The 27,913-nt window shown below is 33.2% G+C and overlaps 4 protein-coding genes and 1 non-coding gene across 6 annotated transcripts; 3 read left to right on the top strand and 2 right to left on the bottom strand.

The window, feature by feature from the left end:
• The first annotated feature begins 863 nt into the window (after positions 1-863).
• On the top strand, positions 864-8,507 carry LOC114400172 (peptide-N(4)-(N-acetyl-beta-glucosaminyl)asparagine amidase-like). Of its 2 annotated transcripts, XM_028362490.1 has the most exons (17): positions 864-1,047; positions 1,121-1,174; positions 1,247-1,402; positions 1,547-1,645; positions 1,875-1,961; positions 2,246-2,328; positions 2,597-2,710; positions 3,241-3,295; positions 3,393-3,479; positions 4,112-4,167; positions 4,263-4,322; positions 4,477-4,564; positions 4,661-5,407; positions 5,499-5,559; positions 6,601-6,703; positions 7,320-7,454; positions 8,072-8,507. In XM_028362490.1, exons 1-17 carry the CDS (start codon positions 970-972, stop codon positions 8,154-8,156), a joined length of 2,148 nt encoding a protein of 715 aa, XP_028218291.1. In that variant the 5' UTR covers positions 864-969; the 3' UTR covers positions 8,157-8,507. The 2 variants fall into 2 exon arrangements, with proteins under 2 accessions (XP_028218291.1, XP_028218292.1); XM_028362491.1 differs by lacking the exon at positions 8,072-8,507 and having other exon boundaries at positions 7,242-7,371.
• A 695-nt stretch (positions 8,508-9,202) lies between these two features.
• On the top strand, positions 9,203-10,795 carry LOC114397918 (probable ribose-5-phosphate isomerase 3, chloroplastic). Its single transcript, XM_028359975.1, has one exon. The coding sequence runs from the start codon at positions 9,698-9,700 to the stop codon at positions 10,541-10,543; it is 846 nt and encodes a 281-aa protein (XP_028215776.1). The 5' UTR covers positions 9,203-9,697; the 3' UTR covers positions 10,544-10,795.
• Positions 10,796-11,119: 324 nt separating this feature from the next.
• TRNAH-GUG lies at positions 11,120-11,191 on the bottom strand. Its single transcript has one exon. It is a non-coding gene; the product is annotated as a tRNA-His (tRNA).
• Positions 11,192-13,659: 2,468 nt separating this feature from the next.
• LOC114400794 lies at positions 13,660-15,921 on the top strand. Its single transcript, XM_028363429.1, has 3 exons — positions 13,660-14,480; positions 14,645-14,884; positions 15,077-15,921. Exons 1-3 carry the CDS (start codon positions 14,154-14,156, stop codon positions 15,620-15,622), a joined length of 1,113 nt encoding a protein of 370 aa, XP_028219230.1. The 5' UTR covers positions 13,660-14,153; the 3' UTR covers positions 15,623-15,921.
• A 111-nt stretch (positions 15,922-16,032) lies between these two features.
• On the bottom strand, positions 16,033-22,376 carry LOC114400793 (serine/threonine-protein kinase Nek2-like). The gene is made up of 15 exons (XM_028363428.1): positions 22,196-22,376; positions 21,556-21,670; positions 21,401-21,467; positions 21,032-21,097; positions 20,567-20,613; positions 20,423-20,468; positions 20,200-20,280; positions 20,058-20,100; positions 19,923-19,972; positions 19,755-19,836; positions 19,611-19,660; positions 18,795-18,868; positions 18,500-18,551; positions 17,080-17,526; positions 16,033-16,908 (listed from the first exon to the last, which is right to left on the bottom strand). Exons 2-15 carry the CDS (start codon positions 21,639-21,641, stop codon positions 16,219-16,221), a joined length of 1,881 nt encoding a protein of 626 aa, XP_028219229.1. The 5' UTR covers positions 21,642-21,670; positions 22,196-22,376; the 3' UTR covers positions 16,033-16,218.
• Positions 22,377-27,913: the final 5,537 nt, after the last annotated feature.

The raw sequence follows: 27,913 nt of genomic DNA, 5'->3' as shown, positions 1-27,913 counted from the left end.
ATGCAGAAGATATTCATAGTGAAATGTCTTAAGTTGGTTTCCGTAAATAATAATAAAAAAGATAATTTATGCTGACGTGATCCACTTAAAGTGCATAAAAAATAGAGAGACACTTACAAGAATACATTCTCAACAGAATTCTAGAATAAGGATGCCATGTCTTGTTTACATTGCTTAAAAATGCAGAATGAAAGATGCTAGAAGAAAGATGCTTTGTCTTTTTTTTTTTTTTTTTTCTGAATAGATTGGTCTTGTTTACGTTGCTACCATAAGTAAAATGAAAGACAACTATTATTAATTATAATTATTTATCTTATATAATATATTATATTTAATTTTTTTTAATCATTACATTCATCTTGTAAAAGAATTTTTTATAGTCTCATGTAAAAATGTTAAGAAAGTATTAGTGAAATATTTTTAAGCTTAAAGGAGATTAGTGTAAGAAGATAAAATCTCAGTGGTATTGGTGACAACCATATTAATCATGAAATTATGAGATGGTAGTAATTATGAGACTATCTTGACATAAATTTAATATTAAAAATATTTTATTTATGTGTTTAGTAAATTAAATGAATCTTTAATTTAAAATATTTTAATTTTAAATATAAAAAAATCACTCATATGATATATCTTATATATATTATCAATTATTTATACATTTGTATAAAGTTTAATGATGATTAATATTAAAAAAAAATCTAGTTGGTCATTTATTTATAGTGACTTTATTTTTAATTACTTTTTTTTTTTCATAAAACTCAAACTTAAAATTCTACTATGACCACTCAAACTACTTATTGTTGGTAGAGTTATATATAATTTGATAAAAACTAAAGGAATATTAGTATTAAACTTTAATTTGCTCTAACATTTAGTTTGTGTGATTTAGAAGAGAAAATAGAATTGAATTAAGGACTTGGTACCATTCCATGGTGGGAGTTGAGTTGAGTAGAGAGAAAGAAGATGGTGGCGCGCAGGTTTCAGGTGATCCACGACGATTCTGACTTTGATCTCCATTACGACACAGACGACGGCTTCGAAGTGCGCCTCTTTCTCCATAACTCATCTTTCTCCCTACTCATTTTCCAATTCATTCATTCTTCCGCTATTGCAGGTTTTTCAATTCCAGCTCTATTCCCTCTCTTCCGTTCCACCTCATCAACAAAAGGTTTCAATTCCTCTCCTAAATTTTCATATATTTATTTCCTAGACTCTGATTCTCTTCTTAAATTTTGCATAGATTTTCGGAGCCGAACAAGATACTCCAGTGGTCAATGACTCTGATCTCGTCGCCATTTCTGACAAACTACGACTAGTCTCGGTCAACGACTCCGAACCGGAACCAAGCGCTGCCGATTTGTTGAAATCCGATGAGGAATTGGCCAGACTCTTGCAGGTTTCAGTGTTTCACCTAAGAATTTGTGTTCAGTATAATCGATTTTGGAAATGGAGTGAATTTCTGTATTTATTTCTAGTTTCAACTTTATTTTTATTTTCACTTTGTGTGTGTGTGTGTGCATGCATTATTATATCTGTACAGGCAGAGGAGGAAGCGCTAATGTTGCAGCAGTATGTGGCAAGCCAAAATCCTCAAGAATTTGATAGTAGAGTACGGCCCTACGTTAGTCAAGTCCTCATGGTATTTTTCTCCTTATTGACTTACAAACAGTTTTATCTTTGTTTTGACTTTTGAGTGAGGAGAGCGAGATATTTGGTTCATGAAGTTGCATAGCTTGTGAAAACGAGAATTAATTTTACAGTGAACTAGATAGACTCTAAAAACGGGCTACCTTGTTGTCGTTATGAATATTATTATGTCAAAGAAGATTCTATCATTCCGTGTGTTGGTTTGTTTTGATATGTTGCAGTATGAGGATGCAACACGGCAGGAGGCTGCTCGGAAGTCCGTTCCTGTGGAAGAGCTTGAGGAGAAAGCTTTGGTCTCTTTGGCCAAGGTAAGAGCATTTATATTTCTCTTTCAAGAGAACATCTTAATTCATAGGACAAATATGTAGTTTCATTTTAGAGGATGTTTATATTGTGTTTAAGTAAAACCAACTCTTTTTCTGTAACTCTCTGTACTACTACTATAAAAATCCATTCAGCCTGGAATTGTCTTTTTCTTCATTTTGACAAGCACTGTGTGTGGATTGAGATGCTGTTGCCATTTCATAAGCATATCCTTTGCTATTATGCTTTTATTGTTTTGTAATCAGTAAGCCTGATAAACATTTTCCAGGAGGGGAACTTCAAGCCATCAAAAATAGAACAAGATCATGCTTTCCTGCTGCAACTGCTTTTCTGGTTCAAACGGTCCTTCAGGTTTAAACTGGTTATTATATCGTCTATTCTGCTTTTAATTAATGCTAAATGAGCCAAACGTTTCAATGGTCAATAACTCCGTAAGGACAGAATAGAGTAGATCATAGATCTCATGCTTCATAAGTTGCTGACATATTTGTTATTTAACCCAAATATGATCCATGCAATGTTTATCACCATGAAAGACATCAATTAACCTGCATATGTGTTCTCTTTTGTCAATTGCATCTGATTCTTTTCTTCTTTCTTTCTTGTTCTTGTCTAATAGATGGGTGAATTCACCATCTTGTCATGATTGTGGCAACGATACTGTAGGCCAGGGCATGGCTCCTCCACTTCCTTCCGAGACTCTTTATGGAGCTTCTAGGGTTGAACTCTATCGGTATGACCATGGAATGTATGCTTTAATGTGAAGTTACTCTGTTTTCCTTGTAATTAGATAACGAAAGTGGCTCTGCTAATTACCATAATTGATATTTTATCTCAATTTTCTTGTGACATCATGCATTTGAACTAATTGTACACTTTCTTTAAGCTATAATTAATCAACTGATCTGTTTGCAACATGGTTTTACTATAATCAACTTAATAGTTTCTTTAAAGTTGAAAATATCCTATTTTACAAGATCAGCAAACTGCTTCCTGTTTGATTTTATTTAGATCAGGTCTTCACAAGCAAATCATATTTTATTATGAATGGAATTATTCATCTATTACATATTACATATCTACTTACAGTTGGGAGATCCGGTGATAACAAACTAGTATTGTTATTGTTACTTGGATTTTGTCCTTTTGCTTATAAACCATTTTTAAAGGTTTCTGCTTATGTTCACTAACTTTTTAGCTTCTATTTTTTGCCTGACTTCAATTTTTTTTCCTGTTATTCACATTTATCTTTTCACAACCCAGCTGTACTGTTTGCTCCCAACTAACTCGCTTCCCTCGGTACAATGATCCAATGAAGGTATTCAACTCATGTCAAGTTGTTATAATTTATATTTGGGCAACGGCCAACCACATTTATGTTATATACTGATACTTCCTTCTCGTTAAATTTGCAGCTTGTGGAAACAAGAGAGGGCCGCTGTGGGGAATGGGCCAATTGCTTTACGTTATATTGTCGAGCTTTTGGCTATGAGTCACGTCTGGTTTGTAACTGGATGAAATTCAGTCTTTTCAATATGTTGGTTTTTCTTGGTTTTTATGCTGCAATTGAGTAGACAATGCATTAGTTTTCTGTATCATTAATTGCTAGGTTGTATGGTGTAGACCTGGTTTTGAATCTTTGATTTGAGCTACTTATTTTGTGGCATGGCACATGATGATTCTGATATTACAAATGCAGTGCCAAATGTCTTGTGTCAAACATTTACATGACAAAATCTTGTGTTTTGTAACTGATTTAATTTTAGTTTTACTTGCATGAAATGTATGCTCAGTTCTCATATACATAGGGGGAAAAAGTCATGCTTGATATTCTAAATTAAATTGTTATCTGTTTGGAAAAGGTAGCCATGGTATAAACTTGTAAGTCTAAAAGCAATTCTTGAATTTAGCTTGCATTCTTATCAGGAACACTTTGCCCTTTACAGTATTTTGGTGCTGGTGCTCATTGATTTATATGGAATGATTGGGCTATTTTTCACTAACTAGGGAAAATGGGTATTGAGTATTGATGTCCTTACAGTTTTGCCAGTGAATTTTCAACCTAGGATATACATGTGCTTGTTTATCTAGTGAGGAATGGGTTTCCTGTCACTGATTTTTGGTTTATCTCCAGATCTTGGACTTTACAGATCATGTTTGGACAGAGTGCTTCTCTCAATACTTGGGAAGGTATAATTGATCTAAAAGTTGTTGGCTATCATAATCTGCCTTTAGAACTATTTCTGGTCAGATGTATTTGTTTCTGAAGACCTACGATCTTACAGATGGATGCATCTTGACCCATGTGAAGGAATCTATGACAAGCCATTATTATATGAAAAAGGGTATTATTCATTTATGCAGTACTTTCACTTTACTGTATTCATTGCTATCATCCATCTAATTGAAAGTGAGAAAATAGTTGTTCTTGTCCTCATTAGGAGTTTACATCTTGCTTCCATGTTTCCTCATTATTATTTTTTTAAATTTGTGGCATAGGTGGGGGAAAAAACTAAATTATGTAATAGCCATAGCAAAAGATGGAGTTTATGATGTCACCAAACGATACACAAGGAAGTGGCATGAGGTAGGTTTTACAATTTATGCTCTTTCTTTCACAAGCATGAGGATCCCAATTTGCTAATAATTTATGACGAATTTTTGTATCTTTTTCAAAATTAAGGTCCTATCTCGACGTACTATCCTTACAGAGCCTTCTTTGTCAACTTTACTCTCTAATATAACAAAAGAAAGTCGAAGAGGCTTTGCATCTCAACTACTTTCAATTATTGAATCCCATGATATGGAGGAAAACAAAGAACTTGAGAGGAGTTTACATGCTGAAGATGACAAGTCACTCTCATTACCTGGAAGAAGAAGTGGGAATGAGGAATGGCGCAAATCCAGATTAGAAATGGGTTCTGATAAGCTAAGTTCTTCTGCTTGCCCAGTTCGCTTGTGTGTAGATGAGCATGTGACAAGGATTTATAATGCATTCCAACCTATCCTTTATCAATTTGTTGGGGAAGAATTAACAAAGTCAGAAGCTGTTGAAGTACTCAGGACTACTAAAGGAATTCTTTTGGATCTTAGCAAGTCCCCCTATAAAACAAGAAGGACCTCCATTGATTCAGTTCTAGAGAACCCAAAATTTCAGAAACTATTTCCATCTTTTGATGACTTACTTTGTGCTCTTTTTCTGGGGAAAAAGTTGAATACAGATGGGAGAGTTGAAATTTGTTTGGTTGGTGACCCTGTAGTAACTTCTTTAGCATTGCCTGTTGCGTTAGATGCTCTGGATGACATGATTTACAATCTTAACAAGTGTGAAAACTATGGGAAAGATATGTTTCTGTTGCCACTTTTAAAGTTAAATAGAATACATTCTGGTTCAGCAATTGCAAGTTCAGAGGAGTTGCCTTTTGGGATTGTGAGTTTGTTTATAGCTGGCTCTTTTATGTGTTTATCATACTCGTGCCTTATAGCATCCTTAAAGTTGTCCCTGTTTTATAAAATTTCAGATAACATCAGCATTTGATGGCACTCGAATGTCTAAATGGGAAGAACCAAATGGAGGAAGAGGTATGGTTAGCCAAATAAATAACTTACAACATCAGATTATGGTTCAAGCTTAAACATAGTTCTATAGAATTAAGGTCTTGCTATCTTTCACCAACAAATGGAAAAACATAATTTCTACTCTCCCATTAGAAATGAACAAGTTGCTATATGTCGCCTACCATATGGTTATACTATACACTAATTGCTATTCTTAATAATAAATTATATGTTAATGAGATTTTATTGGGGCTTTTTCTTTATTGTAACTCACGATGGATGATTTTTATGCCAACTATATCAAACCAACCATTGTAAATCATATGTTGACTACTTGGCTTGGTATTTTTGTTTGCTAGTATTTTTCCATAGTACCTCAATCTTCTCATTATAAATAGATTGTAAACCAACCACTTACAATTTATAGTGCTAAGCTACTAATATCTCTGTGCAGTTATGTAATTCCTTGTTAAAGTTCTCATGCTTAGGAGTTTTGCTTTGTTGGTTTTCTTTCTTCATGATATAGATTTAATATTGATGAAAAAGAATTCATAATTATGAAAAGTGTTAGGCACTGAAGCTATAGTCTATTTAAAAGAAATAAAGGGCAGAGAAGGGATTTGAGGGAGGAAGCAATGAAGAATATTTAGTGTGCCCAAATTGACTAAGTTGACCCTAAGCATAACAGAATAGATAGACATCTTGCAGTGTGTCAATGGAAAGGACACTGGAGGGAGAATGCTGAATGTTTTTCTAGGGGGTCGTGAGAGGAGGAGGAGAATTTTGGGTAAAGTTGGTGGCCATTTTGCCTCGGTAGAGATTGCTTATTGCAATCTCTTTGTATGTTTTTTTTTCTTTTCATCTTTCTGTTACTGAATATTTGTTTTCCAGAGGACTTTCCTCTTTTTGTTGGATAAATAATATTTAGAGATTTTCATTCCCTATCAAAATGCTAGTGCCAAAAGTATAATTCCATTTGATTTCTATGTCCACCCCATTCTAAAGGTGCAGACACTGCTCTCTTGATGCTGATATAAGAAATTTGTTATATATCTGGCTGCGTAGGTTGTTGGGTCGTGTATAGAACATTTGATAACAAGATGTTTGAGCTTGCAGCATATGAGTTGATGTCAGCCAATGATGCACCAGAAAGGGATCCAATGGACTGGTACGGACTTTGGAATGTATGCTGAATTACTCTTGATTCTGTTCTTTGTTGCTATTATTATTATTAATTATTTAATGAGTAGTTGAGTTACTCTGCCTTACCTTATAGTGTTCTCTAATCCTAATAAGCAAGCTTAATTGCTCCAAATTAAGTAATGTAACTGCTTCTCTCTCCGGATATGATTAACCATGAAAATTTAGTCTGAATTTAATTTGTAGTCAATTTAAAACTTACTTGATCGTAGTAACTTTATTTTACCTTTCAAAAAAGGATTTCAAATGTTTTTTAAACATAATATAGTTTGTTGGTAGTATAAAATTTATGCCACCGTCTTATCATAATCAAATCCTAAAAATAACATGGAAGCCAAGCCAAGTAAATTGTGTCATAAGTGTGTGCCCTGCTTTTTCTCTGCCTGTCCGCTACCATTTGCATATGCTGTTAAAGTCTCCTTTTTTTCCCCCTGGTTAACTGTTATGTTCGTTGACTAGCTCAATTTTCCTAAAAAGGTTCTGCTAACCTTTTCTTTGCTTTGTAGTGAGTTGTCATGCATAAGCTTCAGTTATAAAGCAAGTGCTGTGTATTCATGATCTTGCGGCATGTGTTACTTTCTCAGGATTCTTGAAGGGAGTAGTGATGATGGGATCAGTTGGCAGGTTTTGGACAAGCAAACCTCTCAGTTCTTTGAAGACCGTTTCCAGCGCAGAACATACACAATCAGTTCTGCAAGTTTTCCATGTAATGTTTTCAGGTAATTTACCTTAACACGGTGAAGAAATTTTAGCAAAAAATTTGGGAGTGGTGATGATAGGTAATCCAGGTGAATCTATTCCTTAAATATTTTTTGTTAAAACAATTATGATATTTTGATAAAGAATGCATATGCTTATATTTTAAACCTATTATAAATATATACTTCTCTTTAAATAGCTATTCTTTAAGAGTTTTGAAACATTTGGACAAATGAATGTGTTTTTTATGTATAAAAGTTAAACTTGAAGAGTTAAGACTTTTATTTCGGATATTCTTATTGTTTTATTTGTATTTTGATTTTTCTGATTTGCGTCAGTCTGCTTATGCTGGGCTCACAAAATTAGAAAATAATTATTAACTTTATCATGGTCCGTTTAAAATTAAATATCACCGTCCGTTTATCGTAACCAGATAGCTACAAAAAGCTAAATTGATTAATTTCATTTTTATAAAAAAAATTTAATAAACATGAAATGACCTTCAAATATTAAAAGGAAATCCCCAATTTGGTACTTATGTGGGTTGATTCATGGTCTGGTCTGGATTGTCGTTTGAAAGGTCATGGTTTGGATTGTGTGATTTATGATTGTTCTTAATTAAACTATGTTTATGCAGGTTTAGGTTTCTGGCAGTCAGAGATATTCAGTCTAATTCCCGGCTGCAAATCGGTAGCATTGACCTCTATGCAAAATCTATATGAAATCCGGAGACTTTAATTACCTCCCGACTAAATTACGAAATAGTTAAGGTCTCCTTCTTCCGATGATCCGAAAAATTAAGATAAAAGAAAAAAAAATCTATATGAAATATAGGTAAATTGTGAGCATAGTTGAGCAAATTCTTTTGTCTATGTCTTATTTTATAAGAAAAAGAAAATTAAGATTAAATTTGTCTATGCCTTAAAAGGAAGCCCATCACCGTGGATGAAATGAGGAGGCAAAACTAAAACTTCCTGGCTTGAGATTACTGCCCATACATAACAGTAATATTATTTATACTGGTCAATGTTTTATTAAAAAAGCTATATATATGTGACCGCATTGATTTTAAATTTTGCCTTATAACGCTAGAGGTTTTACTTATTTTTTTTCGGCAGTCTATGTGGGAATAACCTCAAGGGTTATGTGGGAATAACCTCAAGGGTGTTGCTTGCTGTACCCAGTATTTTTTTTTTTTCTAATTTTGTCTTTCATGCTTTTTCCGTAAGAGTTCCATAGTAACTTTTATGAAAGATCCTCTTCATCCTATGAAAGGGCTTCTTCCGGAAGTGTCTTACATTTTTTTTTTTTGAAAAATATTGATTACGAATTAATTTAAAAATAGTGATCCAAGTAAGACTTGAACCTCTAATTTTTAGATTATTAGCACAACGTTCTAACCAATTAAGCTAATGAGTTAATTATATTATAAAATAAATAATATTATTATATATAATACTAAAATTTTTAATGTATATTTAATGTGCATGTGAATTTAAATAATAAATTTTGTTATAATTAGTTTTGATATAAATCGTACAAATTATTTAATTTGTATATTTTTTAAAAATAAAAAATATTTACTATTACAAAATTTAATATATATTAAATTTTTTAATAATAAAAAAAATTAATGCACAAATGAGTAATTTAACATATTAATAATTAAAAAAAATAAAACTTTAAGAAATTTAAAAAAAAATAAAAAACCAAGTCTTGCGGAAGAGATAGGAAGAGGCTTCTTCTATAAGATCTTAGGTGGAAAAATTGAAGGACAAAATTGGAAAAAAGGAGAAATGCTGGATACACCAGCAATACCAACAATACTGCTCGGTGCACCTATCAACACCTAATATGTCTTTTTAAGCATTTGGATTTTGCGGGGTGGGTAGTGTTTTATGGATTTATTTTTCCTGCACGTTTAAACGTTTATATGAGAACGAATTTGATTGACTTTTGTTGATTATCGCTAATGCCTAGTCTAGAATGGGATGGTTCATAACCCATGTAACTTGGTTCATATTTGAGCAACAGTTTCCTACTCTAGAATGGGTCTTACCCGTACCAGAAAATTTGTAGGCTTGTGCTGAAGTTCAAATGGATTGTGATGAAATGAATACCTTCGTCTTGATAGCAACGCAGTCGTTAGTGAACTTGAAGGACTTGCACAAGTAAGGCAAAGCTGATAGATAGAGAACCCAAAACAAAGGCCCAGTTTTCCCATTCTCTTCTTAGAATCACAAACTTGTTCTTCTTCTCATCAATGGCTTCCCTATCCCTCTCCTCTCCCCCATCTCTCTCATCCGCACACCACAACGCCTCCACCCGCCTTATCCTGCGCACCCCTAACTCCCTTAACCTGCGCACCATACCCCATTCTCTCCCTATCCGCGCCATCACCCTCACCCAGGACGACCTCAAGAGACTCGCTGCCGACAAGGCCGTGGAGTCCGTCAAGAGCGGCATGGTCCTCGGCCTCGGCACCGGCTCCACCGCCGCCTTCGTCGTCGCCAAGCTCGGCGCACTCCTCGCCTCCGGCCAACTCACTGACATCGTCGGGGTCCCTACCTCCAAGCGCACGGAGGAGCAGGCCCGCTCTCTCGGCATCCCCCTCTCCGTCCTCGACCACAATCCCCGCCTCGATCTCGCCATCGACGGCGCCGACGAGGTCGACCCCGACCTCAACCTCGTCAAAGGCCGCGGCGGCGCCCTCCTCCGCGAGAAGATGGTCGAGGCCGCCTCCGACAAGTTCGTCGTGGTCGTCGACGACACAAAGCTGGTGGACGGCCTCGGCGGAAGCGGCCTGGCCATGCCGGTGGAGGTGGTCCAGTTCTGCTGGAAGTACAATCTGGATCGGCTTCAGGAGCTTTTCAAGGAAGAAGGCGTGGAAGCGAAATTAAGACTGGAGGAGAGTGGGAAACCCTACGTCAGCGATAATTCCAATTACATCGTCGATTTGTACTTCAAGACTCCTATCAGGGATGCATTGGCCGCTGGCGCCGAAATTTCCGCTCTCGAAGGCGTCGTCGACCACGGCTTGTTCTTGAACATGGCCACCTCTGTCATCATCGCTGCTAAATCCGGCGTTCAAGTCAGACTCAGACGCTAATTCCTAATTTCCTTTCAATGTTGTTTTTCTGAGAGGAATAATAATTGCGTTCATTTTTTATTTTGCACCAATTATGCACAACAGTCATTATCTCCGCCAGTGATTTCAATGTTACCATATTATACGACTAATGAAACTTATTTTTACATAAAAACAAAATGCATGAGGATGGAGAAAAAAGAAGTTAATTTTGTGCATTCTAATTCAATGTAACTTTTTTTTTCCTGCTTTCTAAGTATTAATATTTTGTTAGCGTGTTGATGTAATTTAGTTCAAAGCTTGAAATCAATCGGGGTTGAGAAGAAGGAAGCAAGTCCAATCTCACATTGACCGTCAGTAGTTGAATTTGTGACTTTAATTCCAAGCGTCCAACATCCAATATTACCTAAGCAATCAATCAAGTGTCCAAAACAAAATCTATTTCATCACTATTCTTATTTCACATTGGCACTGTTGTGTTGTTTATACTTGTATCCTGATAAAAATTTGTTTCAAGTTAAAAATATAGGGAGTTATATACTATATGGTATATGCCAAGATTAAAAAAAAAGTTTGAAGTTAAAAAATACATATAATTGTGGCTGCTGGGATTCGAGCCCAGGTCTCCACGGCCACAACGTGGAATTCTCACCACTAAACTACAGCCACATTCTAATGACTGAAAAGAAAAATAACTACTTGTCCATTCACAGAGATTTTGAGAAGCAATTGGGTTGCATACGCATTATGTGTGTTCTGTTCTAGCTGCAGGCACCATCCATACAAACACCCAATAGCAACCTATTATGCAATTCATTCATTTGTTTTTAACAAAAAATAATGATTAGAACAAAATCTCTGTAATCAAAGCTCTCGTTATAATGAGCATTATAATCACGATGTCCAAGTAGTAGTAGTACTATGGAGTATTTTAACTGACGAGACTTGTTTATCTATGATGCATGGATACTACAAAATTGACAACATACTTATATCAGATGTGCATACACTTTTAATATGGTTGACTTTTTCTCAAAACTTGATCTTCTTTTCTTATCATCATAGCTCTTAAATGTATACTTTTTCCTTGTATAATGAAGGTGGGTTATTATTTATATTTGATTGTGATTATGCCTTTTTAATAAAATTTTCTGAAGGTCAAATAAGAACAATAATATCGTGATGATGACAAATCAATATAAAAATAAGTTAATAAAGTCTAAGTAGATATTATTGTTAGTATTTATACTTCGTCAGTTCGTTGTGGTGCAAACCTCTATATAAGAAAATGTTATTAGCTTTGCGAGTTGCATTAGGAATGAATTAGTTACATATATGTCTTGTTTTTTTTTTTATAGCCTATCTCTTAATTTCAGGTATAATTAATCTTCCATACTCATGTTTGGTTTGACGTCTAATAACAACATGTGTGCATCAACTCAGAGCAACTTCATATTACTTCTACATAATTTACTCGTCTTAATATGAATTTGTCCAATTACGTACGTCAAGTCCTCAGCTCCTCAGCTAAAGAATTAGGACTCACGGACTTAATCTTAGATCAAGTCCTCAACTGATGAACTAGGATATACAAATAAATATATCTTTTGCTCGACTTATTTACTATTTAATCTACGTTGGACATGAGATCAACCTAAATTGTCCTAAGAGCCCAAAACGGTTCATGTATTTGAAATAATTAAGAATGAAAAATAAAAGTTATTATAAATTAATCATAAATTGATTTTTTTTTTCTTATCTTATAAAAAATATTTGCGTTGTTTTTGTTTTTTGCACCAATTATATTTGCATTGTTAAAAAATCAAATAACCATAATCTATTTTTAACACGTATTAGTTGTATCAATAACTTTTCCCTTCCTCGGCTTGTTTCCTTAAAAAAAGAAAAGTAAGCTAAGGACTCCTTGTTTTTTTATTCTTTTTTATTTTAAGAACAAATTTCTTACATTATCGCTGTCAAGTTTTCTAATTAAATGATAGCACATAAATATTCATTTGAAATTCTGCAACACATATTTAAAGAAAATATTTATTTTGGAAAAGGACATTCACATGTTGAATGTTGAGCTGGATGACAAAGATATATAATAAAAAAATAAAAACTCGATCTATTGTCTTTTTATTGATTTAGATGTCAGAATCAGTCGAGAAAGAGGATACAGAGAACCGAAAAAAAACGAAAAGGAAAGGTACAACAGCATACTAATTAGATAACAAATCCAATGCATGATTTTTTACTCTTTTTCTCATGTCTTTCTTTTCTTCATCCAAGTTGTATTTAACTAAATATTAACTCTACTTCTTATAGTCAGTTGAAGTGAAAGGCCCTTGAAATCTTCTAATTTTGGAGCAGCTAACGCTGCATATTCTTGACTAAATCAGAGCCAAACCCAATAGAGTACAACAGGATAGAGATGAATTCAAAGTCAACACACATACTTAGTGCTGTTTGGAGGAGTGCATTGTACAAAAATTGATTTTGTGGAGCACGTTGAAAGCAAAACAGCAAATATTTGCTTTTATTTTTTTATGCTGACATCATGATTTTGATAAGAAGAATCGATTCTCATTGTTTTCCAAACACAATATTAAGTCATTTGTGCTAATTTATTTATCTTCAACATTGACTTCTGATGATGAGTAGAAGTAAACAATTGAATACCACCATGGTTGATAACCTTTCTCAAATTCATCTTCTATCACAAATTGGAGAAGTTATTATAGGTTTTAAGACGCCAATTGTTATCTTAGCGTTGTTGTTCGTTGATAATTTCTAAAATCATCGAACCCACGGTTCAATTAGGGAAGAAACCCAAAAAAAACAAATTATAGGTTTTAAGACCACCATGAATTTCTAAAAAAAATTAATTTACAAATAAGAGTTAATAAAATTTGATTACATAGCGCGTAGAAATTTTGTGGAAGTATAGTGGTCCAAACCATACAATAAATTTCTCCACGGATAGGCATTGATAAATAAAAAATTACTATAATGTTATTTGTTTTTCTGAAGATGTTTGTAGCCTTGACACTTGCGTGCAAGCCATTAATGGCCCTTGAATCCCGGATTAAGCCTCAAAGGAACCAAAAAAAGGTTATAAAACTGACGTTTCTACCTTATTGTTTCTATAGAGAGGTACTGTCATTGAATATGTGAATGCACTCCTCTAATCAGCTAGTTGATCCTGATTAAAAAAGGAAGAAATAAAATCTTGTAATTTTCACAGCCTCGTCCCCTAAATGTTACTGAAGTCAGAAAAATTTACAGCTTTTGAGGATCAGGCTGAGACAATGTTGAAATGGAATGCTCCCCGAATTATATTTGGGAAGCTCCACGAGGGTGGCAAGTGCCAAATGGCTTTAACAGAGAAAGCTTTGCAGGCCAAAGCCAGCAATGATTAGTTAAATAGAAGCACAAGCACCCTGAAACAGTTATAGTGAACAGTAGAAGAATGCAGTATATATAATCCACGTGTGTGATGGGATAAAAACTAATATATTATGTGTGTGTATCTAATTCCTAATTTTCTGGAGTATTTCAGGCAATAGGAAGCTCTGTAGCTTGTTCAGTTGCCAGCTCCCATTAACTGATGTTTTGAAGGAAACAAGAAATGGGGAAGGCCAGAAAATGGATCAGAAACTTCCTTCTAGGGAAAAAAGAAGATAAAATCAAGAAGATCGAGGATAAGAGTCTGATTGTGAGTCCCAAAGTGAAGTGCAGATGGAGCTTTGGAAAACTAACAGGAGGAAGAATAACAAGCAAGGTAGTAGGCCATAAATTTTCCAGATCATTTGACTCAGGTGACTCTGCCAAGCTGCAAATACAACCCTTGTTGGAAACTAAGACTCCAAGGCATCTTCCAAAACCACTAGCAAAGGCTTCTAAAGATAAAAACAAAGCCGCTACAAAGATTCAGGCCAGCTTTCGCTCGTATTTGGTATGAATTTCTTGTCAAATACTTTATGGCCACATCTAGCTAGGCTTCTCCTTTGATAATAATTATGTTGTATCCTCTTACATTTTGATAGTTTTTCTTACATCATAGTCCTGGACTCAACAGTTGGACTAGGTTTGATGAACACGCTACATGTGAATTTTTAGGCAAGGAGAGCATTGCATGCTTTAAGGGGATTAGTCAAGTTACAGGCACTAGTGAGGGGTCACCTTGTAAGGAAACAAACAACTGCTACACTACGTGGAATGCATGCGTTGATGGCCATACAAGTTAGAGCCCGAATTCACAGAATTCAGATGGCAGAGGAAGCAAACCTCCTCGGACAACAGCCTCTGCAACATAGACAACTCCCATACTTCACAGATCTCATTACAGAAGAAAATAAAGTAAGATTCAGACTCTCCAAAATATCTCGATTTTATCATCTGAAGATTGACATACTGTGCTTATTCAAGTAATAAAACCATTATATTCAATTTAGAATTAGTAAATCCTATTGAAATTTTGGCTAATTTTCAGTTACATGTTCTGTTATGCTGCATTCTAGATAATGCCTGCAATATGGCTATTATGTATAGGATTCAAACGATATGAGTGTGGAAGAAATAGTGGAGGTTTTGAAAAGCAGGAGTGGCCCACTAGATGGTTCATATGTTAAGGGAAGAGAGCGTGATTCCATGACATACTATTCGAAGCATGTGCCGGTTGTTTCTAAACGACAAAACCAATACAAGAAAACTCTAATGGTAGAACCAAACAGCCTAGGAAACTACCGTGCCATGTCTGAATTTAACCCAGCGACAATTGCCTTGTCAACTTCTCAGCGCCATTATGTGCCTCACCGTCAATCACTGTCACCAAATTACATGAACAAGACAGAATCTTCAAGGGCTAAAGCAAGGTCACAGAGTGAACCGAAACAACGACCAAGACGGGGAACGAGGCACAAAGGCAAGTCTGTGGAATCCCCATTGAATGGTCCAAGGCAAAATCTATTCTCAAACTCGTTACGCTTCGATCACAGAAGCCTGGACCATTGGGTTATCAATCCTCATGGGTCAAAAAACGACAGCAGGCGCAATTCCTTTGGCAGCAGCTCGGTTACTACTGAATCCTATTATTGAGTTCTCCTGATCGGTTATAGAACAAGCTAGTAATTCAGTTTTGAACCTAATGCTTAAGTCGTGTAAATGCCTTGTAACCCTTCTGAGTTTGGGCAACGCAATTTCATCACCTATCTACCTGTACTTGGCAGCAAATGCGTGGTGCATGGTGGGATGCTAGATCGATAATCATTTATGAAAGGATAAAACTTGGTACAAAATTGGAGTTTTACTTTGGTAACTTATGCTCACCTTTAATAAAAACATTTATTTATTTTTATGGACTACCCAGGTAAAACTCTAATTCTTATTAGATAGCAACATTAAAGAACTACATCAGTGTTTTGTCTTTTTGATGAAAATGCAATATAACAACTGTGAAGTGGAATCAAAATTCAGAAAATGTTTCTAAAATTATATCATTTTAGTTGTTATCAACTCATGAAAAGATCCATCGTCTTTCTCATTCATCAGATTGAAAGTGAGTTAGTTATATCATTGTTCAGTGAGTGAAAGAAGTGGGTAAATGGAAAAACGTTGTTACCTATAAAAATCAGCTGTCTAAATGTAAGTGTGAGAAGAAACACCGAACTCTACAAACATGACTATATGAGATATTACAGCAATTTAGGTGGGGTGGATTGTTCCCGGCTGAAAGTGTTCTCTTTTAAACTCTTGCTCAACCAAATAGCAGTTTCCCTCGGGGAAGCTTTCCCTGGCCCAAACGGTTTTAATAAAACTCCAAGTTCTCCATACCTTTCCTGCTGTAGTAATCTTGCACTAAATTCAAGCAAACCTTCTAAGGCCTCAGCCCTTTGTCGGAATGATGATGTATCAAACTGTCGGTGGCGCAGGTCTGAAGAGTTGTGGCTTGATGCTCCAGCAGTTGCATTTTGATCAGATGAGCCACTTTTATCCTCATCGTTTTTCTTGAACATGCTGTTCGTGATTCCCTGCCAAGCATCCGTACATCCTGGCCTAACATAGGATGTGTCACATACCTTGATTGTGCATTTGTCAATCAAAGTTGAATCATTGCCACAAGGAGGGAAGCCTGAGGAACCCTGTGCCGAGTTTGGTGAAGAACTATTGATGGGAAACAATTGATCTTCATATGATGCTAATGGGAATTCTGCTATCCTATCAATACGAGGAGAGTTAACTGAAATATTGAGCGAATTTACATGGTCAAGTAAACCAATACTGGCCCTGCGAGGAGGCTGCTGTATGGTACAACTTCTTGGGAACGGCAATGATGCTCTGCGAGTTGTATGGACAGGTTCTTTCATATTGTGTGAAACAGGAAGCTGCAACCATGGACTTCAGAAAGTCAGACATAAAAAATTCTTAATTGAATAATACCATTATATGTGCAAGAGTTGTAAAGAAACCCACTCAACAGAGGTCACATGCTAAAGTTTGTTCATGATATACCATGTGGCAAACATTAAAAACTGATTGATTCCAGCTTGCCTTACCGTCTTATGATTCTTTGAGGATACCATTGATTTCTTGGGGGCGGCAGAAGCTTTTGATGCAGTTAGTCTAGGAGTCCTGGCTTTACTAGAAGTTCTGGAAGCAACTGGCTTATGGAGTGACTTCACGTCATGGTTGTCTCCAACAGAAAGTTCGGCAAATCTTTGATTTAAATTATCAGGAGTACAATCAATCTCTAGCGTAGAGCATAGAGAATCTTGCTCTGCTCCAGATATACTAGGATTTAAAGTCCGATCATAGCTAAAAGAATGCCTCTTATTCCCTGAGAAGGAAACAGGATCATCTTCAGACTTCAAAAATCTAGTTTTCTCCATGTAATTGGATTCTGGCCAATGGCCTGGCAATGTACTTCGCCTGGGGCTATTGATTTTGAGATGGACCTTAAGAACATAAGGTTGAAGATGTTGGTGCCCAAGTAGCTCTGCAGCCTGGATCCAGAAGTACATGAAATAAATAAGCAAGAAAGCATGGTTACAGAAGACACCTTCACACAACTAATGTCATATTATATAATGTCTCCAAACTCACAAGGCATCGTTTTAAAAGCCAGATCAGTCATTGAATTGACAAAGATACTATCTACTTCATGGTTCATTGGTCTAAACTCAAGTTAAAGCATAGTTGAATCAGCGATAATTAAGTATATATTTAATACATATTATATAACCAATTAATATAAAAGTATCAGAAACCAAGTTAGTAAACAAAATTTAAATTAGCATAAAATGATCAAATCACATCCTACATGAAAAAAAAAATGGTAATAACCATCTCTGTGTTGACCTCATGTAAGACTAAATAATAACAATCAATATATGGACTTCATGTGTGAGGTTTTACTTTGCTAAAAACATTAATTTTTTAACTAAAAATATTTTAAAAATACAAACAAAACAAAAAAAAATGTTTTTCACTGGTTTTAGATCTATCTGACTAGTTCTGTGACTATTTGGTCTTTTGGGTTGAATGAACTGGACACCTGACCAGTTTTTTCCCAATTTCTGTCACTAAGTAAATCTATCCAAACAAATTAAATATGATTCTCATAATGTAGAATAACTTATTACAAAGTTTATTAAATTTCAGCAGACTTATTTAAAATATTACAAATGTTTAAGCACTTCTTTACTCATCAAGATACCTATCAGCCCATGTAAGTGACAAGTTTATGATTGATTTAATGAAGAAATTAGAATAATTCTTTTGAACAATGGAAGATATGTTCACATGAATGGAGAATAGGTAAAATTCTAGTTGATATATAAAATAAAATTCTCATTAACGTTTAACATAGAATCCATCATCAACCCAACCCATCTCCAAAATGGTACAAGGTACTAGATGCTGCACCATTAAATTGCATAGAATTATTCCAGCTAAGAGGAGAATTTGTATACATACACTAGGCCTAAGCTCTGGATTTTTCCGCAGCATGCTTTTAACAAGACCTCGACTGCCAAAAGTGAAATAAAATATTGTTAATCGTATAGTTCATAATACAACTAATTTATTGCTATAAATTTACAAGAAACCTCACTTTCAATGAGCTTTGCCTTGACTAAAGCTGTTTGCTAGGACAATTTTAGGCATTAGGCCGATAAAAATTCCACATTTAACAGCATCAAGACATGATAAAGCAATTAATAACTAAATATATAAGCCAAAGTAACTACTTGACAAAAGAACAAGGACTTACAATGCACCAGAGTATTTTGTTGGCAATGGGGCCACTATGGACTTATTAATCTTGTTAATCAGGGCTTGTATATCCTGTTTGAAAAAATTGAAAGACAATTATATATAATTTAATAAATAAAAAAAAAGCAATGTTTGCTGAAAATATATAAAAGCAGTAAATGCGAGTAGTTTTCAAGCCTTTGGGAGAATATATGTAATTATGTATAGCCATGCAGCTAGACAAGTACAGCTGATAATCAATTAAGAAAGTCATAACAAAAAAAGAGACAAAGTTCAAAATATATCAAAACAGGCAGAAATTTTTTAGGATTTGAATGTATTGGTCACTCCATAGAACACAAAAACATGTTTAAAGTATATAGGCAATATAACAGGATTAGGCTGCTTTAGAGCGGAGAGATTTTAGAGAATAAAATGATGCAAGGGTGCAGCTTATATATTTGTTAGACAACTTCATTAAGTGTCAATTGGTTTTAAGATAAAATCTAACATATTTTAACAACTTAATACTTATAATGTGAATGTATACAGTTGATAAAATCTACTCAGTTGATTTAAGTCAGACAGATTATAACTCCACAATTTATCCCGTAGAAGAATGTTAGCAACACTCTCTCTGACATTTTCTTTGTAATTGGTTAAAATTTAGAGGAACCAAATTCAACTTGATAATTGTCGAAATGATATACAGAAATTGGTATCTGATTGATAATAAACAAAAAATCGGTAATAAGACAGCAGCAATGGAAGTATAAAATATTTTCAAAGATGAGATACAAACAAAAAAACCATCTGTTTATAGAAGAAAACTTACAAATGCTTTGAATGCAGGCTTGAGGGAGGTCATTTCGTATATACAACATCCTGAACAACCAATTTCAGAGATCATGAATACACAATCAACTAGATAATGAAAAAACTCATCAAGCAAAAATAACTATAATATATGAGTACTTACCCAAGGACCAAATATCTGATTTAGAGCCATAAGGTATATCAGCAAGGAGCTCAGGGCACATGTAGCTAGGAGTTCCCACAACCTAAATTCCAAGACATTATTAATGATGATCATTAAAAAGTTACAATCAGGAAGGTAAACTCAGTTCTTAGATTAAATATTTCTTACAGAGGAAGTTAGATCATCTGAAGTCAACATTTTGGCAAGTCCAAAATCACCTGATTCATCATTGGTCGCTCATAAGCTAAATTTTAACCATCTATGCAACTATGCTTTATTTAAAGAAACAATAGAATAACTTACCAAGGCGTATGTCATGATCTTTCGTCAAGAATATATTTGAACACTGATAAAATCATGTAGTTCTCATTAATATATAGCTTGAAGGAATTTAGATGGAAATAGGAATGCTGTCACAAAGCACAAAGAAGATTCTGTAGCTAACCTTGACATCACGATGAAGAATATGATTCACGTGCAAGTAATCAAGTGCCATAAGAAGTTGAACAAGCCACTTACATAGTTTCTGCAAACAGATGACCATTTTAGATTTTACATATCCAAAATAAATATTATCTGGTTTATTAAAAGATGAATATTTATGTCTGAAGGAAAACAGACATAAAAATTTATAATTTCTGCAAGGAAAAAAAAAAATCAGACATAACCTCCTCAGGAAACATAACACCACTAGCTTTCTTTATAGCTTCCGCCCTATGTTTCATCAATGATATATTTAAAACAATATTAACAACCCAATTTATTAAAATAACCAAGTATAAGCTAGTAAAAATCTGAGAAAAGAAACTTACATGTCTCCACCCTCACAATAACCTATAATAATGAACACATAGCAACCCTGAGAAGGAAGTTAGGTTAATATGTCATCCATCAACAATAAAGAAAAATGGTAATAATAAAAGGAAATAGCCGAAGTAATTATCCAAAAATAGAGAATAAACTTAAATCTTAACTAATAAAAAGCTATATTACTTAGTCTTTATTCAAAATTATTGTGCATATTATTCATTTAAGATTTCAAACTAACACGTCATTGGTGACACCAATTTATTATTATTAAGGCAAATGAAACCAAATGAAATAATATATTAGTATTAGCATTGCTCAAGACCAAGTCCAAGTTAAAACTTCTTGAAATATTTTATAGTGCAAATGTAGAGAGACTTAATAGCAATCATCCAATAGAAGCTTATCTTGACTTCTTCAAAATAACTGAGGTGGGAGATGAAGACAAGTGGAATTCAAGAACCACATACCTTTTCTACCCATGAATCTTTATACTCCACAAGAAATGGATTTCTTAATTTGGAGAGGAGCTCCATCTAAACCGATCAAAAGAAAAAAAAAATGAATAATATACTGAATCATACCCAAAAATATTTCATATCAAATGTTTTGAGACAACAGAGGTTGTTAAGTTTACAGCCTAATTCATAGAGGTTTGAAACTTCTTTCAGCCAATCAGAAAATGAAATTCCTCTAGAGCACACACACACACACAAAAAAAAAAGTGCAGCATGAAGGAAGGAACCATGTAGTAGAACACAAGCACAGAAAGCAAGATTATAGAAAACAACACAAGATGTTCAGTTAGTCAATTTTTCAAAATGCAATTAAGCACAAACCTCCAGGTGTGCAGACCTACGAGAGCGCTCAGTTTGGCGGGCAAGGCGAATCTTCTTCAGCACATATCTATATAATTCACAAGTTGAAAGGCGCAAATGAATAGATATAGAAGCCGAAAGGGGAAAAAAGAAGGCAACGTAAGTTCAATTCTCACTTTTTCTTCTCGTGCTTATGCTTCACAAGAAGAGCAGAACCGAAAGCACCTTTTCCAATTTGCTCAAGTATTTCATACTGCTCCATGTCATCAATCAGCAAGAGACTTCCCTCTCCTGTGTACAAAGGACAAGCACGTTTGATTCTTTCAAATAGATTACAAATGAAAAAGGGCGAAGACTAAACCATAACTCAAATTTCAAAGTTAAGAAGACAATTACTAAAACATCAGAAGGAATTTAACTAAAATGTCAGTGGCAGTTGCTTAGAAAGTACACATATGCCTGTAGGTAAAAACTTCGTCTCTTTCTATATTACACATTGCACATAAACAATAAGGATACAGCATTGTAAATAATGCGCACAAAAGCAACAAGTAAATTTGGAATACATTAACTTATGCACGAAGGTTGAAGAGCATGGTAATTGTTAGCGAGAAACCAAGAGAAATAGAAATTGCGAGCAATAATTATTATTTTTAATAAACAATAGAACATGGACGAACTATGGAGAGCGAGAAAAGCGGTTACAGTCTTACAGTCCAAGGATTTCGCGGAAAATGGAGAGGAATTCAAAAAATGAGAAAACGAAATAAAAGATTTGAGGTTAAAAAAAGAAAGAAAAGAAAAGGCAAAGTGTACCTGAGACGGGGAAAGAAGAAGTTGAGGAGATAGAAGGGATTCAAAAGGTAGAGGGAATAGACGAATCTGAGAATGCGAGCTTCGACATTGGCAGAGGAAGTGCAAAACGACACCGTTGTTGGAGCAGCAGCAGAGGAAGAAGCTCTTTCGCCATTGTGGTTGGTTTGGAAGAAAGAAAATGACAATTTAGTTACTAATTTAAAGTTCATGAGAGTAAGGGTCAACATTAGAGTGATTAATTAGCAATTAATAATTTATAACTAATGCGCTTCAGATCTCTTCTATACTCGTAATTAAAAAGCTCATTCGTCAACCCATAGCAGAAATTAAAATCTGGGTCAAGATTTTTTACTGGATAGTTATTAATAAATTTTTAAAAATGATTGAACGTTGAAGTTCTAAGGAAGGATTTACCTGTTCTGAATTAAACGGGAGATTATCGCAGGATTCTAAACTAATATATAAAACATTTTATCATTATATTCAATTACTTAGTCTTTGTATAAACAAATTCAAGACCACTTAGTAAACATGAATTTAAAAGTTAATAAAAGAAAGATTCTTTTAATAAACTATGGCCAAAAACAGATACACTAGAGCCTAAGGAAAACTAGTCGCAGACCTCTCTTCAAATTAATCTATTCCTAAGGAGTGTGTTGTTGTAGTCAAATAATCATATTTTTATTTGTTAACTACCTCTTCTCCTCAATTACCCAACTTATTATCATCCAGCTCATAATTTCTGACGCCAATTTATTTTTACACCGTCCTCTGATTGGAATTTGTAAATAACAGAATATTATTTCAACTATTTAATGGTTAAACGAACTTGCGCTTTATTAAGATTACATCATAGTTTTATTTGAATGTCAAGATTGTGACTCATCTCTATATCCTAGCATTATAAATGAAGCTCATTCAATTGTTATTGTTGCCAATTATATGTATTTACCAGATACTATTTCTCCACTTGTTCATTTATTAATTTATACATCAGACTGTTTTTGCAAGTGTTTTTATATATACCTTTTGACGTTGCTTTAAATCTTCACCTTATTCACCAGTACGTTCGATTTACAGATCCAACTGGGCTTGGAAATCCTTTAAACTTCAAAGTTTATCTTGATCATTATCTTAATTTTTATGAAGTTAACTGCAGTTGCTTTTGTATTTTTTTTCTTTTCGAAACATAACAAGGAACTTTTTTTTTTTAAATATCTTTTTTATACATATTTACAGGGTACTATCTTTTTAAATTAGTCACATCTATTTTACAATCTTACCCACACAAGTGTGAAAAAAAATTGATTAATAAATGTTATTTATGAGATACGTTCATACTATACAACAACAAAACTCTATCCTACAGATAAGTACAACAAGACAAAGTCTTGTATCTGATAGATTACGCATTCAAGTCTTTACCCATTTTTTGGGATAAGATAAATGTAAACTCTTTTGTAAGTGTTTCTTAAACTCAAAGAGTAATTCTTGGACTAAGGTACTACCCTTTCCTCCTAAATTTAACTATTACTGTGATACTCGATAATATAACACAAATTGTAACAACCCAAAATAGGTTAATAATGATAAAAATGGGATATAATAAAATGAATGTCTTTTAATGTTTGCTTTACGAGTGTTTAGCAAGTATAGGGCGTGCTCTATATTATAAAAGATTAGTGGGTCGCAATTTGTTTAGTAGAGAAAAAAGTCTAGAGGGGGCAATAAGAGCCTATGCCCTTTTATGACACACACTCACATCCACATTCTTGGAAGTATTTGTGACTGTTTTTCCTTCGTTTCTTTCCCTCTTCTCCTCTTAATTGTATTGTCTTGTTATTGGATTTAGGGGTTATAGGTGTTCAACCCTAACTTGGAAATTTGATTCATGAATTTTTACATATAGATTGGAGGGTTATGTGCATAAAGTTAATCAAATATTGTATAATCGTCATAAACTATAAAAAAAAATGTCATTTGCACTATAAAATAAAATTATACAATGCAAACTAATAGAAGGGAAATAAAGTGAATCAATATCAACGATAAATAAGTATTAAAAATAAAAATAAAAACTCAATTAATATAATAGATGACTAACCTTAAAATGAACATTAACAACACATGTACTACTAGATTTATCAATTAAGATTTTATCAATCACAAAAAAGTAAATAATCAAAATAAATAAATTGACTCACAGAACTATTTCATCCCGTCATGGACCAAGTGACTTTGGCCCAATAAAAAATTGAGTGGAATTAAGCTAAGATGAACTTAAGCCTAAATTTCTATAGTCCAACTCAATCCATTTGTCAAACAAATTTAGCTAACTCAACAGGATCATGCTCATTTAAACATCTCAATATTTAAAACTTTTCTTACAAATATTTAAAACATTATAAGCTTGAACTCAATATTTCTTGTTAAATTAAAATAATCTTACATCGATTAATTTGTGTAATTAGTGGCAAAAATGAAATAGTATATAACTTTGTTTAGCTTTATATGTGTTTTTTTATAACGTCTTTTGTTTATTTCGTTAGAAGTATCCTTGAGTAAGTTATCAAGTATCAAATATATGTGCATTTAAGCATGAAATTTTGTTTGGGGCCTTGATTAATTTTTTTGAAATAAGAGGCATAAAAGGTATAGAATTGTAATTTTTTTTATTAAAAGTTACAATTAAGCTTTCAACATCACAATTTACTGTATATTTATATGTAATTTGTTATAATTCAAATAACTATTTTTAATTACTTGTTTTAGTTTTAAGGTTTGTTTGGTGAAAGAGAAATATGGTAGAGAGCAAAGAAATAGGTGGAAAATTAAAAAATAAAAAAGAAAGTGGATATGTTTGGTAGAGAAAAAATTATTAAAAAAAACAGAGAAATATAAAGGTTTGAGATTTATTATATAATTATTTGAAGTATATTCCTTATGGCTAAAAGCAAGTATGATACATGCAATGTTTAGAATTGAAGCAAAAATTAATATGTTCAAGAAAAAAAAGTATGTTAAATATTATCAACAAATGCAATTAATTCACACAAAGTTGAAAATTTTAAAATGATATTATTAATTTCAAGAAAAAAATATTTTATGAAATGAAGTTATTCTTTAAAAAATAATTTAAAACTCGTTCATCTAATTTTTAATAAAAAATTTAACTAAGAATTACGTTTTAAAAAAATTGTGCTCATTTTTACAAATTGAAATAAAACTTTGTATAAAAATTCAGAAAATACATAATTAATGTTTTAAAAGTTAAAACCAATTCCCCCTGTACATATACAGCTACGTTTGTGCAACATCCCAGTTAACCCAACTTTTATGGACATGTAGGAAGCACAATAGTAAACTATGCTATAGACATATGGCAAGCATGCAGGAGACGTATGAAGGAAAAGAGAAACACTTTGGAAGCTTGCAAAAATAAATAAACAAACAAAATCTAAAGACGGTGGGATTGGTGGGACAACGATCTACGCGGCCAAGGGAGGGAATCTAAATGTGTTTCCCATAAACAAAACAGATATCACATATCATAATATTATTGACTAACAAAATCAATAACCCAATGCTACGCACCAGAAAGCGACATTGCACCCTAAACATATATTATGAAAAATAAGTGAATAAGCGTATTCCTTCTCTTCACATTTTCAAACTTGTTTCTTGGGTCCATAAGTGTGGTGGGTCTGTTTGGGCCGAAGATGCAATAGGGCCCAAGTGATACTCTGGTATGAATTTGAGCAAAGAATAATATGGCTTAATTACGTTGACTTGAGTAGTTAAAAGTCAAAAAATGAAGTGTCTGAGACTTGGTGTTAGTAAGGGAGCAGGCGTGCACGTGTAGGTGAAGCAGAAGAGCACATGGGCATGATGTGTGTGACAGTGAAAGATGAATGGGTCTGTTTTTGTGCAGAGAAGAGTGTGGGGCCAGAAGGAGCCTGATATCATATCAGATATACTGCAAAAACAAAAACACCATATGGGACCCTCTCCACACTCATACTATTATTTTATTATTTCTCACAGTTTATTGTGTCTGTGACTGTCTACCAGCTCACACACTCACTCTCACGTAAAACGATTTAAGCTACACTATTCAATAAAAACTACTCATTACACTACTCAAATGTATACATTTATCATTCATAACACGTAAATTAATTTTAATTTGTATGATATTTTTTCTGTTAATCAATCATCTCAAATTATATAAGTTTAATTGTATTTGATCTCTTGTATATTATAATTGTGTAATTTTATTTTTTTAAATTTTTAATTATGTTAATTAGGTCCTATCATTTTACAATCGTGCAATTTCATATATATATATTAATAAACATAATTTTGGTCGATTAAACAAGACAACAACGATATATGTATTTTAATTGTTGTTTCACATATATATTAATAAGAATGATGCTACTATTAAATCAGATATTTAATTGATTCAATTGAAATTTTAAGATTAAAATCATACAATTGTGATAGTTGAAACATTTAATTGAAACTTAAAAAATTAAAATTACTCAATTACAATATCTAAAAAATCAAAGGTATTAATATGTCAATCTCATAAAAACAATTTACTCATGTTTTATCTTCAATTATAAAATAACTTATATGTAAAAATTTAACTGATAAGTAACTATTTATTAAGTGTTTGATTAAATTCATTACCTAACTGACCTAATTAAAGAGGTTCTTGATTTTTTTATTTTTTTTACAATAGTAAAACTAAAGTCTAGACTTAAATCTCATACAAATTAACTATATATCCAAACCACAAAGCCGATATAATGAGTTTCTTGTGGTTATCTCAAATGAGGTCCAAAGACTCTTAATTGGGCGGTTCTTAAGTCTGTGCATCTATAAATCATCGTTTCATTATTCTTGTCTAGGATTGACTTATGGCGTGTTTATGAGCTTTATTCTACGGTCGAACTGATACACATTCCTTAGCTTAAAACCCAGCTTTCAACAAACAAACCCGGGGCCTTGGAGCTCCTCTTATTTGAGATTTTTAAGTAAAATAGGGCATGTGTTTGTAATAAGCTAGCTAGTATGCGTGTAGTATTATGTTGAAGGTTGACAAATTTGCAATTCTATTTAAATTTGAAGAGATCTTATAAACTCAACCTTGTAAATTCATAAGAGTTTATTCAATTTAAAAAATATATTAATATTCTTATATATAAAATCATAACTAAATATTTCAATCCTAAAATAAATTAAAATAACAAATTTTAACAATAATTCAATAAACTAACATAATATAAACTCAATCAAACATAAATTTATACAATACAAAACATAACTTCTTAAAATAAAAACATTTTAAAAATATAGAATATAATTCAAATATTCATCAATCCTCTAATTAAATCATCTCTAATATCATTTTCACTATCATTATCTTCATTTCCATCATCTTCAATCTCTTTCGAGTTTGGTCCGATTCTATCGAGTTTATTTCAAGTTTAATTCGATTTTATCAAATTTATTCCGAATCTATCGGAAAAAAATTATATGTGCGATTCAACTTGTTGGAGGTGTACATACTCGTAAAATCGTACGATTTTACGATTTAAAACTAGAGTTACGATTTAAAATTAGAGTTTGATAACTAAGATTATGTAAGTTATTGCATTGTATGATTATCTAAGTTCAAAACATAAACATAAATTGCAAGTTATGGCTTTT

The sequence above is a fragment of the Glycine soja genome, chromosome 19, assembly GCF_004193775.1.
Source record: "Glycine soja cultivar W05 chromosome 19, ASM419377v2, whole genome shotgun sequence".
NCBI classification, from domain to species: domain Eukaryota; kingdom Viridiplantae; phylum Streptophyta; class Magnoliopsida; order Fabales; family Fabaceae; genus Glycine; species Glycine soja.
This window is presented reverse-complemented; position numbering and strand designations above follow the sequence as displayed.